Source organism: Oxyura jamaicensis, chromosome 14, assembly GCF_011077185.1.
Source record: "Oxyura jamaicensis isolate SHBP4307 breed ruddy duck chromosome 14, BPBGC_Ojam_1.0, whole genome shotgun sequence".
Lineage (NCBI taxonomy): Eukaryota > Metazoa > Chordata > Aves > Anseriformes > Anatidae > Oxyura > Oxyura jamaicensis.
The window spans coordinates 47,632-65,050 of NC_048906.1; the positions used below are offsets into that span (position 1 = coordinate 47,632).

At 36.1% G+C, this 17,419-nt stretch overlaps 1 protein-coding gene and 1 long non-coding RNA gene across 11 annotated transcripts in view; one reads left to right on the plus strand and one right to left on the minus strand.

Annotated features, from left to right (window-relative positions):
* The window catches only part of LOC118174124 (putative E3 ubiquitin-protein ligase UNKL), a 50,836-nt gene that overhangs the window by 23,127 nt on the left and 10,290 nt on the right, over positions 1-17,419 (minus strand). For 6 of the 10 annotated variants that reach the window (XM_035339222.1, XM_035339224.1, XM_035339218.1 and 3 more), the window contains 5 exons: positions 15,623-15,780; positions 13,520-13,655; positions 12,668-12,785; positions 6,864-6,948; positions 3,936-4,090 (listed from right to left, as the gene is read on the minus strand). In XM_035339222.1, the coding sequence (XP_035195113.1) occupies positions 3,936-4,090; positions 6,864-6,948; positions 12,668-12,785; positions 13,520-13,655; positions 15,623-15,780 (652 nt within the window). Of the gene's footprint in view, positions 1-2,452; positions 2,464-3,935; positions 4,091-6,863; positions 6,949-12,667; positions 12,786-13,519; positions 13,656-15,622; positions 15,781-17,419 lie in introns of those variants that run through there. The other 4 variants (XM_035339227.1, XM_035339226.1, XM_035339219.1 and 1 more) reach the window with 3 other exon arrangements.
* Positions 4,536-16,743, plus strand: LOC118174125. The gene is made up of 3 exons (XR_004754555.1): positions 4,536-4,569; positions 10,442-10,445; positions 16,631-16,743. It is a non-coding gene; the product is annotated as an uncharacterized LOC118174125 (long non-coding RNA).

Consider the following 17,419-nt stretch of genomic DNA (forward strand, 5'->3'; position numbering starts at 1 on the left):
CAGATGCTATGAGATGTATATACCGTCAGATAAGATTATAATGTGCCATTCAGAGAGAGCTGAAAGCATTAAGAGCTTACACAATAATAATTTGTGTAGTTTTGCCACAAAATAAATAAATAAATAATCATTGCTCAACCACCTAAGCTGCAGGAAGCATTATCTGATTACATTTATGTTTAGATTTTTGGTTTTAAACTCTGAGGAGTCAACCACGATGAGAGTAGATAGCAATAGCCTCTACTCTGTCTTTTGTATTTTCTGGCCAAAAAAAAAAAACCAACACATTAGTTAAGTTTTAGTAACTACGTTACATAGCACCACAAATTTTGTATGACTCAACTTGCAAAGAATATGTGAAAAAAAATGGGTCATATAATATCCACAGTAGGTTAAAATGTACAAGCAAGAAAAAAATAATCTTTGAATTTCAAGCCTAGGATGAATTTACAGGACAGTTTACATATAAAGTAAGTCTTTTTGGTATGAAGTTATTATTTTGAATTTATTCCTATCTTCTGCCTGCCCCTATACTGTACATTTATTCCCCTAATATTAATGCAATAAGATGAGCTGTTGGATTAGACCCAGGCTAATATCCTGTTACCAAAAGGGGGCAAGAAGAGACGATATTTAGGAAAAATAACTGATCCTGGTCATTATCTAAGGTCATCAAACAAAAGTAATTCCTAAAAGTAAAAGCAGAGAAAGCAAATGGAAGAATTTTAGGGCCATCTCGTTTTCATCTTTGAGAGACTCCTCCAGGTCTGGTGAAGATGTTCTGGCCCTTAATGTCAACACTTATCAGGGCCCTCCACCTTTCTGTCCAGGCTTGAAAATGCATCTCAAAGGTAGATGGACTCCACAGAGAAATCACGATAGGTTACACTGCCACTCATCTGACAAGAAATAACTTCTCAAATATTTAGTCATCTCTTACGGACTGATACAGGATACCTTTAAGACCACTGCTCCTGTATCTCATCTGTCTTGCCTTTTTTTTTTTTTTTTTTTTTTTCACAAATAAGATAAAAAGAACATTCAAGAAATGTCAAGAAATGTACCACTAGAAGCAGTCATTCAACTTAGTGCAATATCGATGCCAAGATGATGAATGAACGTGCATTTTTTATCAGAAGGGACTTTTTGTTCACAATTAACATGAAAGCAAATGTCAGTACTAACATCAAAATAAGTGTAATATTAGCATGAGAAGGAAAAATAGTGCAAGAGAAAGGAATGGGAACTATAAATACTTAGATGAACATGTAAGAATGTAATGAAGGTATTAGTTTACAAAAGTTATTTAAAACAGAGCCTCCTCACTAACAACCTGGATCATACAGCATTTTTAATGGGATCATTCTTCCAATAATTTTTTATAGAAAGGGAAATAGTATTAAACTCTCAAACTGTGGACCTAGGCAACAGGTAGTTAAACAGCTTGCTCAGAGTCAAGGTTTTTTATGACTGAGCAGAAAACCCAGTTAGGTCTCTCAAGCCCAAGGTTTGTGCTCTAAGTACTACACCAGCCTTCTCCTCTAGAAGTAAAGAAAATAGCAGGTTACCTCACCAATGTAATACAGCAGTACACATGAAAGAAGTTTTGGAAGTTTTGGAATATGAATAGAGACATTTAGTTCTGAAGACTCAAAAGAAGTGAGAAGGTCTGATTATGGCGTGAAAAACAACAACACTAAAAACACTAAAATTAACTTCACTTGGGAGCAGCATCTGATGGTGATGAGAATGAAGATGAAGAAGACAGAAAGACAAAGCTTATTGGAACAGAGAGAAAAGCACAAACCAAGAATGTAAACATGGTGCCAGGGTAGAGAAAAACGGGGGAAGGTAGGAAAGCATACAGTGACTACTTTAATACTAATAGAAAGCATGTTACAGCAGATGCAGATGGTGAAAGTAAGCAAGCAACAAAACTCAAGGGTTAAACATATAAAGACATAAGACCAAATTGGTAATAAGAAATCAGGAACTGAATATTCAGAAATAATATCATGGAAGTGTAGGTACGTAATCAAGTAAAAGAAATGGCATGACGTTTTGCCAGAGAACAGAAAAAGATGGCCTCTTGCAATAAAACTTCAAGAAGAAAGTACATGAAAAATAGCAGGGTCAACTTCTGCATTTTCACATTCTGTTCCACATTTTCACGGAAACAGAATGGAAAACGCACACAATGTTAATCAGAATCCCAATGACTATAACAGAAAAATGCATGTATATGGAGGGAGATTTCTCATGGCTGGAAGACACATTAGGATAGTTAGCACTTTCAGCTGTAATGAAATTATTCATGACACACTAAGTTTCTGGGAGAACAAATATATTTTTTAGTCTCTCCTGAGTTTCTGAACCTTAGCAACAACAGTTAGCTTCCCAAATAAACAGGTGGAATCTCTCTCAGAACCTTATAGCCAGTGGGCTTCTGCACTGGAGTCCTGAGATAAAACGCTGGTATACTGGTATCTTTATTCTTGATCTACAGGACACCATAATGAAGCTACAAGAAAAAGTCAGGAGTTTTAACAACTGCTCTATTTACTTACAATTCCTTTTAAACATTATTTAAACTATGTTCTTTCATGTAGTTTCTAACCAAGCAGGATAGACCAACACTTCTGGAAACCTAGAAATGAAATTCTGGTAATAAATGTATTTACTTATTAAAAATATGCTAAGAAAAAAATCAAATCAAGAAAGAAAACAAAGATGTTGCTATCTTTATATATTATTGTCCTTGTTTTGACTGGGAAAAAGTTAATTTTCTTCATAGAATCTGGTATGGTGCTGTTTTGGATTTAGGATTAAATAATGCTGATAATACACCAATATTTCAGTTGCTGCAGAGCAATGCTTACACTGAGCCAAGAACTTTTCAGCTTCTCACGCCCTGCCAGCAAGAAGGCTGGGGGTGCACAAGAAGCTGGAAGGGGACACAGCCAGGACAGCGACTCAAACTGATCAAAGGGATATTCATATCCATACAGCATCAGCTCAGCTATAAAACCAGGGGGGAGTTGGCCAGGGTGGGAGGGGATACCATTGCTTAGGGACTGACTGAGCATCAGTCAACTGGTAGTAAGCAATTGCATTTTGCATTACTTGTGGTTTTGTTTCTTTATCTTTCTTTCTTGTTAAACTGCCTTCATCTCAACCCATGAATTCTTGCATTTTTACCTTTTTTTAATTACCTCCCCCATCCCACGGTGGGGGAGCGAGTGATCATGTGGTACTTAGCCGCCTTCTGGGTTAAGTAACAACAACTATTTAGCAGGAAACCAAACAAAAAGATCTATTCCAACTGATACTAAAAGGAAGATGATGAAAGTTCCGCAACATACCTTTCTAGTTCTTCTCCCCCAACCTTTACTGATAAAATTTGCTAACATAGACTGCATTTACTACCCTTGTAATCAAACACCTCTCTACTACCAAACACAGTGCTTTTACTGCATCACTGCAAGAAGCTTTAAATAAAGTATGAATGGGTAGAGCACTTAATTTGTAATATTAACAAATTAGAATAGAGAAGAGGGCCGTTATCAGGCAAGATCTTCCATGAATGAAACCTCTCCTATGGAAAAAATAAGACACGTAAATTAAGCTGTCTTGTAGTTGTATATTTAATTAACAACAACATTCCTCACTGTAGCATTCAAAATATTGCATTTTAAGACAAAAAACAAGAACAGAAAACACATGTAATACATAATTAAATCTGGTGCCCTGGGCAGACATTCCATTTAGGTTTTCAAAACCAGTTAAATATTACTACCTGACATTTACTGTAGCTGTGATTTTTTCTCTTTTGAAGTACAAAGAAATAAAAGCAGACGTTTAAGAAATAAAATAAACAATTATATATTGGTACAGTGATTATTAGTAGTAGCTTTTCCAGAATTATTTACACTTACATTTCCAGACTGCCCACTGTTATTTGTAATGCTGTTTGTGGAGTTAAGACTGCTGCTCCATTCATTTGCAATTCCTATGCTGTCTGTTGAAAACAGGTGAGCGCCTGGCTTTGATTGACAACCAGTTTGCAGTATGACTACATTCATGGTGTCCTCTGTTGAAGGAATCCCCAACAAATTACACACAGGTTTGATACTTAGCTGTGTGAATTTAACAATTACATACCTAGTACCAAACAAAACACCTATCACATGGAAACATCAATCACACACACACACAAAAATGTCTCTTTTTCTTTAAGCACAAAGACAAGGTAAGAATAATATAATTCATCATTACGTATTTGTGGCTACAAACAAAGGTGAACTGCTGTAGTGATACGTTTCTTGCTTCATCAAAAACTGATGGTAGATCAAAACTCAGATATTTTACCATATTATAGATTTTGCTTTGCTCCAGAATGTCTATCACTCCTGAGTTTACCCCCCCCCCTTTTTATTTTTATTTTTATTTTTTATAACTCCTGACTGGAATGTTACAGTGGCATCGTAATTACTGAGTTGGTTTTGCCTTTCTTTTTCTTCCCTCCAGTCTAGAAGTATTTCACTTAATAATAAATAAATAAATAAATAAGTAGAGAGAAGCTGGTACTTACAGAGCTTAACTTAAAAATGAATAATAATCTTTGAGAAAGTTCCCTATTAACTTAGATGTAAATTGTAACCAATAACTTATTAATTTTGATACCAGAAAATTCAGCTCAAGGTAACTGAACAATTACTTCCCAATTTCCCAAAGACTACTCCGTTAGCCTCTTAAACATCTCAGATACTTGATTCTTTAAATGTAAACATATATAGAGGTGATTTATACTTCTAGATTTACATACAAATGATGAGTTCATGAAAAATTACTTTACTTTAGTCAGCAACTACAGTTAATGACATTCATCACCTCATAATTCATGCACAGCACACAATATATCAAAATAAGGAAGTCAGGACTGAAAACCAATTCCCTTAATAAACTCTAAAAATACTGTAAGATTTTTTTCATCTCTAGCCACTATTGCATTTCTGAAGGAGTAACAATGAACTACATTTAAAAATCAAATGTGAACACTTCTCTCCCAAACAGTAAGTAGCTCTGCTAGTGTACAAAAGTGCAAGCCATTGTCAGAAACAGGATGAGAGTGCGAAATACGGAAATACTTCTCTACGTGGTAGATAACAAAGCTGAGAATAGTTTCTAATGATGAGGTGCTTTTTTTTCCCTTTCATTTTATTTATCGTATCTCCATCAGCCTCTTAGTATATGGTCCAGTGCTTTATCAAATATCTTCACTATTTTATGAAAAAAATCAGGCAGTGACATCCACATGAAAAATGGAAAAGAGCTTGTCTTAAGTACCACTATGTATGCAACTCCAGTCCAGCCACATCAAAAAAAAAAAAAAAAAAACCTGCAGGGATTGCAAAGAGGATGTCACTAGATCACTGCTGTCCCTCTTACAAAATGAGTATGAAAAGAACGGTTGGGAAGACAGAAACCGATGCACTCACTTTTCATGATTTATTCTCACTTTCGCTAAGTATCATTTCATGGCATAACTTCTTGCCCAGAGTAAGTCCAGTCAGCTATCTTATGTCCAGCCAACCCTCACACTGTCATAGGAAAAACACTGTTTGTTTCCCACTCTCTTTTAAATCTTCATGAGTTTTCTTTTCGTGACACAACCACATGCTCCTCTAGTACTCTATAAATGAGTTTAAGTAGATGTAACACCCTAAGAACGTAGTATAAGAGTGCCTTCCAAACGTTTCAAGAGAAAAATAATCTCTCCTTTCTTTTTTAAAAGAATATAGGAATAACACCACAATCAATTTTTGCTATTCTGCTTATTGTCAGTAAGCCAAAGAAACACATAAAATTTGGAAGGTGTGCTTCTACAACTATTCTAATTCCTTCTAAGACTAAGTATCATAGTTTCTGGCCTGATCCATGGAAGTTACAAACTCTACAGTGTAAACCTCCCCCAAGTTTGACTGTGTTTTCACAGAGATGGATTGCTGTTGCGGGAGGTTGCACCTGAAAAAACAGCAGCAGTCTCATGTGGTGGCCTGTATCATGGAGATCACTGAAGATCCTGAAAAACTGTCTTGGAGGAACAGTAAAATTAATTGTGGTCTTCAGAAAGGAGGGAAGGGGAGGGAAAAAAAAAAAAAAAAAGTTTCTGCTGATTCTGAAGAACTCATTGTGGGAAGACAAAGAATGCTACTGTAGGGAACATGTGCTTCCCCAGTTCATTTCAGCACAGAATGACAGAAGATGTCGAGATACATGTATGAATGGTGGAAAATATTCCTTTACCTGTTCCACATAGGTAAGCAAGTAATACAATAAATGGTTGTACAGAACATCACACTTGCCTAGAACAGGTAAACTGCCATTACTCATCATTACAGAACCATAAGCCAAATACTACTGAATCACAGAAATCTGGGGCTTTCCAGAATTGGTAGAGCACCTAATGCCTCTTTTCATCTCTTGAAGCAGAAGGTAAAATGTAAGCTGGGACCGGACCTTTATTTGTTTCGAAGCTTATCATAGGTTTCAATAGGACAAGTCATGTATTTAACAAAACTCAAAGGTGTATACATTTGACAAATCAAGCTCCAAGTGTTAACTGCATTTGTAAAGAAAAGCACTTCCTGTTTTACTGCTGCTGCAAATTTGATGCAAATACAGCAAGCTCTCATAACAACATAGTGTATTGGAAAACATGGAATTAATTTCTAAAAACATGTGACACCAACTGCTATTTATACATTAAAATTAATGACTTAAAGTCATTTCTGTTACAGATACTCAGAAATGACTGTGCACTTTTAGGAACACTGATACAAAATAACAGTTCTCTTACTTACGTTCAACATGGGCAAATGCACAAAACGGACCACGTGGGCAGTAACCTGTCTGACGCATATCATTGCACTTTGTAGATTTATATATCTAAACAAAACAGAAGCATAGTTAATTTACACATATTTGCTATGTAGTGACAAAAAAGTCAAAGTTTTAAAACATTTAAATTAAGAGTTCTTAATATTTAATAATATGCAATACATTGTTTGCAATACATTGTTTCAAAATACATTGTTTTTTTAATATGCAATACATTGTTTTCTCAAGAAACTCAGTTCTTGTGTGTGTTTTTTTTTAAATTGAAATAGAAGAGCAAAATTGTAAGAAAAGTAAACAGGAGACAAGCATCTTAACCTTTTTCTGTAGTAATAATAAATATTAACAGTGGTGTTTTAGCAAAGCATTGTTCAAACTGCTTTGGTTTTCCATGTGGTATGGAAACAAGTCAAACACCACCAACAAATTTTTCAAAGTCATTTACATCACTTTAAGAAATTTTGCAGGAGAAATGAATATACTAGAACAGCTTACAAAGCTGAAAAAAAAAAAAAAAAAAAAAAAACAATATGCTTTTTCCAACGTTCTGCTTTCATTTGGACACCTCTCATATTCAAATCGTCCTAATATTCAAATGTCTTTAACCTAGTGGGCACGTGAGAACTGAACTAATACTGACTGTTCAGGAAGTAATTATTATGTGAGTTGCAAGTAAGATCCAGGTTCAGTTTCTTGCTGTACCAGGATCTCACTATGCTGGGAGAAAGCTGACATACTAGAACAACGTTAGCAATAGAACAATATTAAGAACTTAGATAAAGTACATAGATTCTTTTGTGAATTCATTCCAGGAATCTGCAAGTCTGTGGCAAATAGCAGTGGAATCTTTTTGTTTCCCCAGGCCTTGGTATCATCGTGGTCTTTGGCTTTCAGCGTCAGTAGAGTGATTCGTGGGTCAGTAAATAATGGTTCTTAGTTCAGAATGCTCCTTTTATGGCACTTCAGCATATGCAGTGTAAAAAAAATATTCTTTTCCTTGAACTCCTACCTTAGAACAAACATGAAAAAGGAAACTATGTGTTCAGAACTAAAATAAAAATAATTCTGTAAGCTCTTTATTTTAGAGCTATTTTAAGCATTTTTAATAAATCTCATAAATATTTTTGAATGGAGGCTGAAAAATCAGTTGTTATATTCATTACTAGCTCTTGCATAACAACCCAAAGATCATCCAACAGAGCAAGATGCTAAATCATAAAATTAGTAATGATACTTATTACTACACAAGTAATTTATTTTTCCTTGAACGCTAAAAAAAAGAGACAAAACACCCATGGTGTAGAGAAGTATTCACCCAAAGGTCACATTTTACAAATAAAACAGTGGGACTCATCTTTCCATCAATTTCACTGGGAGCTATCACAGCGACAGCAGAAAATGAAGGAGTCATTGTCGATACCATACCTGAACTAGGAAATGAAGCTGGATCCCTCTCCTTTTTTTCATGTTCTCTGATTATTGGTAAATATAAATATATATAAAACCCCAATGCCGTATACCCTATTTCTATTATGCAGAAGGAAAAAAAAAAAAGAGAGAGAGAAGCATGACTTCCAGACAGTTCCCAAAAAAAAGATGCAATCTGAAGCTCGGTTTTAGTTTGTGCTCCTAGCCACAATACAGACTTCCTATGAAATACCAGATGGTGCAAAGTATCTTCTAGTAAATGCTACTGTCAAAAGAAGTGATAATGTATATAAAAAATAAAAAAACTACCGGGGCAGAGCCAGCACTGATTCTGGAGAGGGCCACATCATGTATACATAACAACATTACAAGATAGAAAGCAAACACAAAGAACTAAATCTTAAGTTTAGTTTAGACTAGCTTCTCAACTATAGACTAGAACATGGCTGTCATTTAGTAATGGCAGAATCAAGCTATTTGTAGATGTGATAACCAAGAGATTTCTTCAGAAAATAGTCATTGAGCCAAAAGGCAATGAGAATATGCTTTATTTTAATTTGGTGAAGAGTGAGGACACAACAACATCCAATACGGAAAGATAATGTTGGATAAAGTGAGTATGAATTCAACTTAAACTAAAGGACACAAAAAGTAAGGCTGATCTAATGTCCTTGATTTCAAATAAGTAGACTGAGGAGTGAAGGCAAATGGTTAACACCATCAAATAAACTGGATTTCATTATGAACTGAGTAAAATGAGTGCTACGCATCCTCAAGTCAGTGGTTCAAAAGCTGCATGGAATTTCCATTCTATCCACACAACAGAAAGGAAGTCAGAGCTGAAGCAAAGAAGGGAAAGGATCATAATGTAGGATGTTGAATGAAAACCCTTCCTTTGAGTAGAGGCATGTTGCTGAGTCCTATGAAATTAAATGCTTGAACTAAAATTAAGTGAGGTGATAATCCTATGCCTACCAAGCTGTCTTGAATACCAGCATGAATTATGTTCAACACTACAACGAAGGCAGCACATCTAATGGAAATAAAAACAACAATTGAAGTGACTAGAGCAGATGTGGGAGCAAATCATCTTTGTTTGGTTCAGGGTCAGGAAATGAATTAGGTAATTGTTGCAACAGAATATTTAAAGAACTGGCATATAAAACAGCTGCAGTTAGCATGAACTCTTAGCAAATTTGTCACATCAGAAGTAGCACATCTAACTGATGTGTTTCAGGTATAGCACACTAAAGTTTGAGAAGAGCAAAAATAGCTGATTCAGGCCACTGCAAGTCCACTCATTATTCTGTCAAAATTTAATTAAAGAAAGAAAGAAATGGGATAAAACTAAAAATACATTTTGTGAAGGCACATCTTAGTAGACTCACCGTATAACCGATAAATCAAAGATTCTTCTCTAAACTGTAAAAGTGGTCATTCTAATAAGAACTTCAATACAGGATGTGTAAGATTAATTATTTCAGATAATGAAGATCATGACTCTTACCAATATTACATATCTGCTGTTAAACAAATGGGGAGATGGCAAAGGGTGGTATGAAAGAGGCAGCAGACAAAAGTAGTATCACAACTCATGCCTCAGCCTAGTGACTTATTTTAGTAATTTCGTTATGAGCTTTGTCATAAATGAAAGTAGGGTAGTCATGCTACAGTAGTCATTAAGTAGGAACACAATGTTATTACAGAAAAGGGCTAGAATATAAGGTAGAAGAAATTAAATAATCTGAAATAAATCTAGACCAAAAGATCTCTAGAAACAAGGACAAAAATTCTGGAGCAGCATCTAAGAGTATAGATAGCAAGGATTTATTTACTATAAAGATGCAGATGCCCAACTTATGATAAAGAGTTTGTAACAATTCTAAAGTCAGTATTCTGGTATGCTCTTTAGATGCCTTCTATAATCTTCATAATCGGAAGAGAAAATAGCAATTGCTCAAATGGTATTTGCTTATACCTTAGTAAGTGCTTAAAGAGGTGCTTAAAGAGCTGGCTGACGTCATTGCGGGATCTCTCAATTATCTTTCAACGATCTTGGGAATCTGGAGAGGTCCCGGTAGACTGGAAGCTGGAAAATGTCATGCCGATTTTCAAGAAGGGTGAGAAAGAAGACCCTGGCAACTACAGGCCTGTCAGTCTCACGTCAGTGCCTGGTAAAATTATGGAGAAGATGATTCTTGAGGCTATTGAAGCGCACCTGGGGGATAATGCAGTCGTTGGTCCCAGCCAACATGGGTTCGTGAGGGATAGGTCCTGACTAACAAATTTGATTTCCTTTTACGGTAAGATCACCTGTCTAGTCGACCAAGGGAAATCAGCTGATGTGATCTTTTTGGACTTCAGCAAGGCTTTCGACACGGTTTCCCATAGGATCCTACTGGACAAAATGTCCAGCATACAACTTAACAAAAACATCATACGATGGGTTAGCAATTGGCTGACGGGCAGGGCTCAAAGGGTTGTGGTAAATGGGGCCACATCAGGCTGGCAGAAGGTCTCTAGTGGGGTCCCTCAAGGCTCTATCTTAAGGCCAGTCCTCTTCAATGTCTTTATAAACGATTTGGATGTAGGACTAGAAGGTGTTCTGAGCAAATTTACTGACGACACCAAACTTGGAGGAGTTGTAGACTCGGACGAGGGTGGAAAGGCCTTGCAGAGAGATCTGGACAGGTTGGAGAACTGGGCGACCACCAACCACAAGAAGTTTAACAAAAGCAAGTGCCGGGTCCTGCACCTGGGACGAGGCAACCCTGGCCGTACATACAGACTGGGTGACGAGACGCTGGAGTGCAGCCCCGCAGAGAGGGATCTGGGGGTCGTGGTTGACAGCAAGTTGAATATGAGCCAGCAGTGTGCCCTGGCAGCCAGGAAGACCAACCATATCCTGGGGTGCATCAAGCACGGCATCGCTAGTAGGGCAAGTGAAGTGATCGTCCTGCTCTACTCTGTGCTGGTGCGGCCTCACCTTGAGTACTCTGCGCAGTTCTGGGCACCACAGTACAAAAAGTACATTCAACTGTTGGAGAGTGTCCAGAGGAGGGTGACAAAGGTGGTGAAGGGCCTGGAGGGGATGACATATGAAGAGCGGCTGAGGTCACTGGGTCTGTTCAGCCTAGAGAAGAGGAGGCTGAGGGGGGACCTCATCGCGGTCTACAACTTCCTTGTGAGGGGGAGTGGAGAGGTGGGCGACCTTTTCTCCATAAACACCAGTGATAGGACCCGCGGGAATGGGGTAAAACTGAGGCAGGGGAAGTTCAGACTAGATATCAGAAGGAGATTTTTTACTGAGAGGGTGGTTGCACACTGGAACAGGCTCCCCAGGGAAGTAGTCACTGCACCAAGCCTGTATGAATTTAAGAAATGTTCGGACTGTGCACTAAGTCACATGGTCTAAACTTTTGGGTAGACCTGTGCGGTGCAAGGAGTTGGACTTGGTGATCCTTATGGGTCCCTTCCAACTCGGAATATTCTAAGTGTTGAAGTTCCTGATGCAAGAAATTACATTCTGCTGTGAATTCTTCACGTCCATTCAGAGGTCCCAAAACCAAAACAGTTATCTAAGGATGTACAGGCAGCTTCTTGCATAACACATCTTTTCATTATCATGTTTGTTTCCATTAACTGGCAAATTTAATACTTTCCTAGTGTTGCAAAATATTTAAATCTCAGCAGATTGTACAGCACTGCTCTGTTCCCTAGCACTTCACTGTTATGCTCAAGAATCCAATAACGTCACAATGACTTTGCTTATGGAGGAATCTAAATTCATCTTGTTTTTCTGGAGTGTCTTCAGCCAGTAGGACAGTTTTCTGCTCTTTTCACCTCCTCCTGACCTAATCAGTTTTTTGTAATAATTTGCCATATATCTTTTTAGCCTAAAATAGATTTTTTTTCCCAAGTTATTGATTAAATGCAATTAGTACTGTGACTTTATTACTGATTCAGAAAGTTAGGCAAAAAAAGAGAACCCATTTATTTATGCCCAAATCTTATATATGGGCCATCAACATAAAAAAAGGATTTTCACATGAGCCATGTGACAAGTCAATCCAGCTAACAGATTAAAGGCATCCAACAATTGCAGAAAACATTAATTCATTTTTCATAAGAAGTATAATAAAAATGCCTATCAATGAGAATCACAGCAGTACAAATAACTATTTCTACACACATTTTTCTGTTAAAACCTCAACTACCTGAGGTGTTACATTAATTTTCTCTCCAAATGTCACATGTTATTTCACATGTATCATCTTTAATCAACAATCAAAACCATAATAAATTTAAAAATATTAAAAATAAGTAGAAACATAGTTCTTACCTCAGGATGAAACTGCTGCTCTGTACGAGAATGACAATATTGACAGCTATCCCCACTTTCACACCTTGAAGGTTCACCCCATTCATCTGCATGTTTTACATTGGGGCAAGGAGTGGACCTAGAAAAAATGAAGTCCAGAGCATGTTTATATCTACATCCTAGCAGAAGTCTCAAAAAAAATCCCACTAAAACTCAGAATCTTAGCTTCTGTGACCTAGAAAGTTGTGAGACACTGGCTTTTTGTAAATTCTTTGACAGAATGATAAGCTAGTAGGATTCCGTTTTTCGGATTCCATCTGGTGAAATTTATGGACAGTCCTGAGACTGTCAAGCAAAACCAACCAATTCTAAATCTTCCACCACAGCACAAAAGAATACCAAATCAATAAAGAAACCGGTGTTTTAGAATGATAGGCTCATTCCAAAAGTAAGTGAGGCAATGCATTAAATTTTGGTCCTAAGAATATTGCTCAGAAACAGAAAAATTTAGGAACAAAAAAAAGTAGAATACCAGAAATTACAACTCTTTTCTTTATATCAAAGAAGTATTACCTGGTGATTCTCAATTTTTGCTAAGAATTTTAGATATTGTTTTCATCCTTCACAGGAAAGAAGGAAAATTTCATTACTGTTTCATGGTTTTATTCCTCAGAACTGCCTGATCATTCTGAAAAGATGCTTTTTTAAAAAAAAAAAAAAAAAAAAAGGTTTTAGCAAGTCTATTGGGAAAGACATGTTTTTATTCCACTAGGAATATCCAATTGCATAATACAAGAAACCAAACATGATCAGTCAATTAACAATTATCTTGAGTGACCAAAATTCAAAATTCTGTTCTTAATATTTAAGTACCTGTATTTGAATTTTCTGGGATTTCGTCTTCTGTCTCGACTATTGTGATAGTGTGGACATGCATAACCCTGGCGGCAGAGTCTGGGTGGCTTGGTACACTGTTCTGTCTTGTAGCCAGCTAATACAAAATTTGTGTCTGTAAACAGGTCAAAAATTAAGAGAAATAAACAACAACATTTTGCATTCAAAGTGTCTTGAGTGAGCTTAATTATCATACTTCTTTTTGTAATAAAAAAAAAGAATCACAGATTCACCCATTCTTATAAAACTATATACAATCTGCATTTTTGAAATACAGTACAATATACCAACATCCAAAGTAATCTTCATCACTTTTACATTCAACAGCAACTGTTAATAAAGTACATAGATAGAGCACTACCAACCTATTGGCAGACAAACTATCCAGAAATTCTCATTATACACATTCAACATTTTAAAAACGAATACCTGAAACTGCACTTCTCATTCTAGTTAGACAAACACTAAAACCATTTCAAATTTTATATCTGCAGCTTTCTTAAGTTTAGTGTTGATAGTCCTTATTTCACCAAAACAACTTTCATGTTAAGGCATATTAAGACTACCCAGTAAAATCTTCCTGAACAAAATCTAGAGTCTCTTCTCTACCTTTGCCTCTGTCTCTATATCTTTGATTCAAGTAAGGAAGAATTAGGAGATGACAAATAAGGTTCTGTCTAAAACCAGAAAATATTAGAAAAACAATGTAGCAAGACCATAAATTAGGAGGTAAACTTCAGCTATTGGCCAGCATGGATTTGTGAAGAGTAAATCATGTCAAACCAATCTAACTCCTTCCTAAGGTAGGAAAATGGAGGTACATATAAAGAAGCAATCAATGTCATGCATCTTGACTTTAGCAAATCTTCTAATCTGAGATATTCTCAAAAATAAACTGCAGAATACTACAAGATTCCTGCAGGATTTGTGGAAAACTAGACAAAAAAGCATTCCCAAAGAGTCATTAATTACATACTTTTAATAGCAAAGATTACTAATCAGAGTATCACATAGAGTCTACTCGTTCTTTGGTCCTTTAAAATAGTTTCATTTAAAACTTAGGAATATAAAGCTGAAGTCACCAACTGCTTGATTATTTTCAATCTCCAGTGATTATGTGCCATCTCACCATATTCAGGATTGAAAGAAGCCATACAACATTATATAACATAGGTCTATCACAATGCAAAGAATGCAATAAGAATTCTTATTGTTGGTCAATTTTGCCTTCTTTTTACTTTGCTACACAAAAATATTCCAGTATTTTTTGATCTAGAGCCAACAACTATGGTCTATACTTTATTAGTACTTAAATGACTGGAATTCACCCTCTAGTAGATTCAAAATGTATAGCAGGGACAAGTATCATGCAATTATCTCCCTCAATTTCCTTAGAGACAACACCTTCCTTTGACCTCTTACTGTGTTACTGTCCCCACATGAAATTTTTGAAAGTAACTGTACCGTGCAATCTTTTCTAAAGTAACATTTGAGCAAGAGCTCTACTAATATCCTTTTAATGCTAACATCTTTGGCAGCGTAATATGCAAGTCTAAACCAAGATACATAAGAACCAAATTTGAAAGCCTTAGGAAAACCAAGACAATTGAAATTGAGTAACGTAATGTAATGCTTTCAAGACATTTTCATAATTTAATATTCTCCTCCAATTTTCTGTGTAATATTCTACTTCATTCCTGTTAGTCAAGCTCAGCAAAGAATAAAGGTCCATTAACTAGTCTGTTAGTAATTTAAAAATGAAGACTCTAATCATTATTACTACTTAGCACAAGACAGAGCTTCTACTGACTTTAAGAACATTTATTCAATTGACATGGATTACCAACTCTTGTATTAAGTAAACTGAAGGAGACCTAGTAGACATCCTCAAAACATTTTCAATATACAATCTGAATATAAATGGGACAGACTGTACAAATTGTTCATAAATACACATATTACTTATTAAACCGATTTTTTACTCTATCATAAAAAAGACTTGAACTTCTCTCAGGGTTAACTGAGTATCAACAAATTGTATCAAACACCAATAAACAAAGAAAGGAGACAGGGTAACATTACCCTGCCATCTTGGATCTTCACTAAGGGTCTTCTCAATCATTGCCTGACTTGCTAAAATCCCTGGTTGCAGATCTGGAATACCTTCACCGCACCGTAGCTGCCCATTCTGGAAAGATTCCTGCACCTGAAGTTCTCTGGAATGGGGAAAGAAAATAACACTGCTAAACTGTATAGCTACAGTAGCCCTATCTGTTTTACCCCTCCTCTCCCCCCAAAAAATCCTGTCCTATTCTATCAAAATTATGTCATTTAATCTAGGTCTTAACAAGCCTAAATTGGAAAAAAAATAAATTGACTATTTCACACCATTACCTGCACTAAAACAAGTAAACAGACGTAAGGAACAACCTCATAAACTAATCAAAGACAACATATGAAAGAGAGCTGGCTTTACGTCCACAGCCAATGTTTGTACCAGCAATGTCCATCTGTACCTCTGCATGCCAGGGTGCTGACATTTTGTATATGCTATTAATTTCTGATATTCCACTGCCACATATGAGTTTAGGACTACAATGGTAGAATGAAAAGTTATAGAAAGAGAAGTAAGGGTGATCAGAAATACAGAAAAACACTTACATGGGGGAGAAATAAATACCTTAAGACTCTTCACCTTGGAAAAGTGAAGATTGAAGGGAGATGCAAAATACATTGACATAAAACTAGATCATATAACAAAGCATTTTGGCTCATTGTACTGTTCTGCAATAAAAGTATGTCAAGACATTTGGGAGACATAGTAGCAAATGACAATCACTATGAGGAAATGGAATACTTCTTCTTCAAGTATTTACAGCTGCTTTTCAGGTAAGCAGCCACAAGCTTGGTGAAAGATCAGAAATGACCACTACTAAACTAAAACTTATTTTATTAGTGGTATAAAACCACTACCAAAAACCCAAGACAACGTCATTACACCCTTTTAACAGAATCAAGCTGTCCAGAGATTTGACAATGGCAAACCAATGCAATGGATTATTATTTATTTTTTATTTTTTTTTAAAAAAGATACTATAGCAAAATTATATTAGGCAGACTTTGAAACAATGAAGAAACAAGGTGAGGAACCAAATACCATAAGTGGAACTATAATACTCTGTCTTCATGAGAATCAAAAGTCTGTACTTTCAATTGGCACTACTCTCTCAAAAGACATACTCAAGAAGGAACTTATCTCTTATTCCAAAATACTCCTACTAAAACAAAGATCTCTGAAGAGGAATTTGAAAGGTACGGAGGTTTATAATGTAAGTAGTTATGTCATTTACATAGCATTTCAAGAACTTCCCAGATCCCAAGTGTCCTCCAATAAGAAAAATCTCAAAAAGGAAAAGAAAATGAGACAAAACCCAAAGCCTAGTCTAGAACCTTTCAAACTGTCAAAATATGCCTTTCACAGATTCAAGGAGCATGTGGACAATGAGAAGGAAAAGAGGTACTGTTTCTAAAGAATGCTTTTTCTTTAATGTGAATATGCAGAAAAACATGTCTCTCTTAAGGGAAATAACATTAACGTCTGCATCACTGATTTACTGTGATTTCTTTGTTCTTTACTTATAATGAAGAAGCCCTAGTATCATTGGCCATCTTAGAGCAAAAAGATCACCAAACAAGAATGCCTGATTGTTTGGACTTACTTATGAATGCTGGATGCCTGAAATCAGGAGAAGCAATGGCATATGACTGTTCTTCACAAACACCAACATCTGAGGCGGCCTACTTTTAGGTTCAAGCCATTAAAATGTAGAACCCTACCATGAGTGTCTTCAGCTCCTCCTGATGCTTTGTATGCAGCCA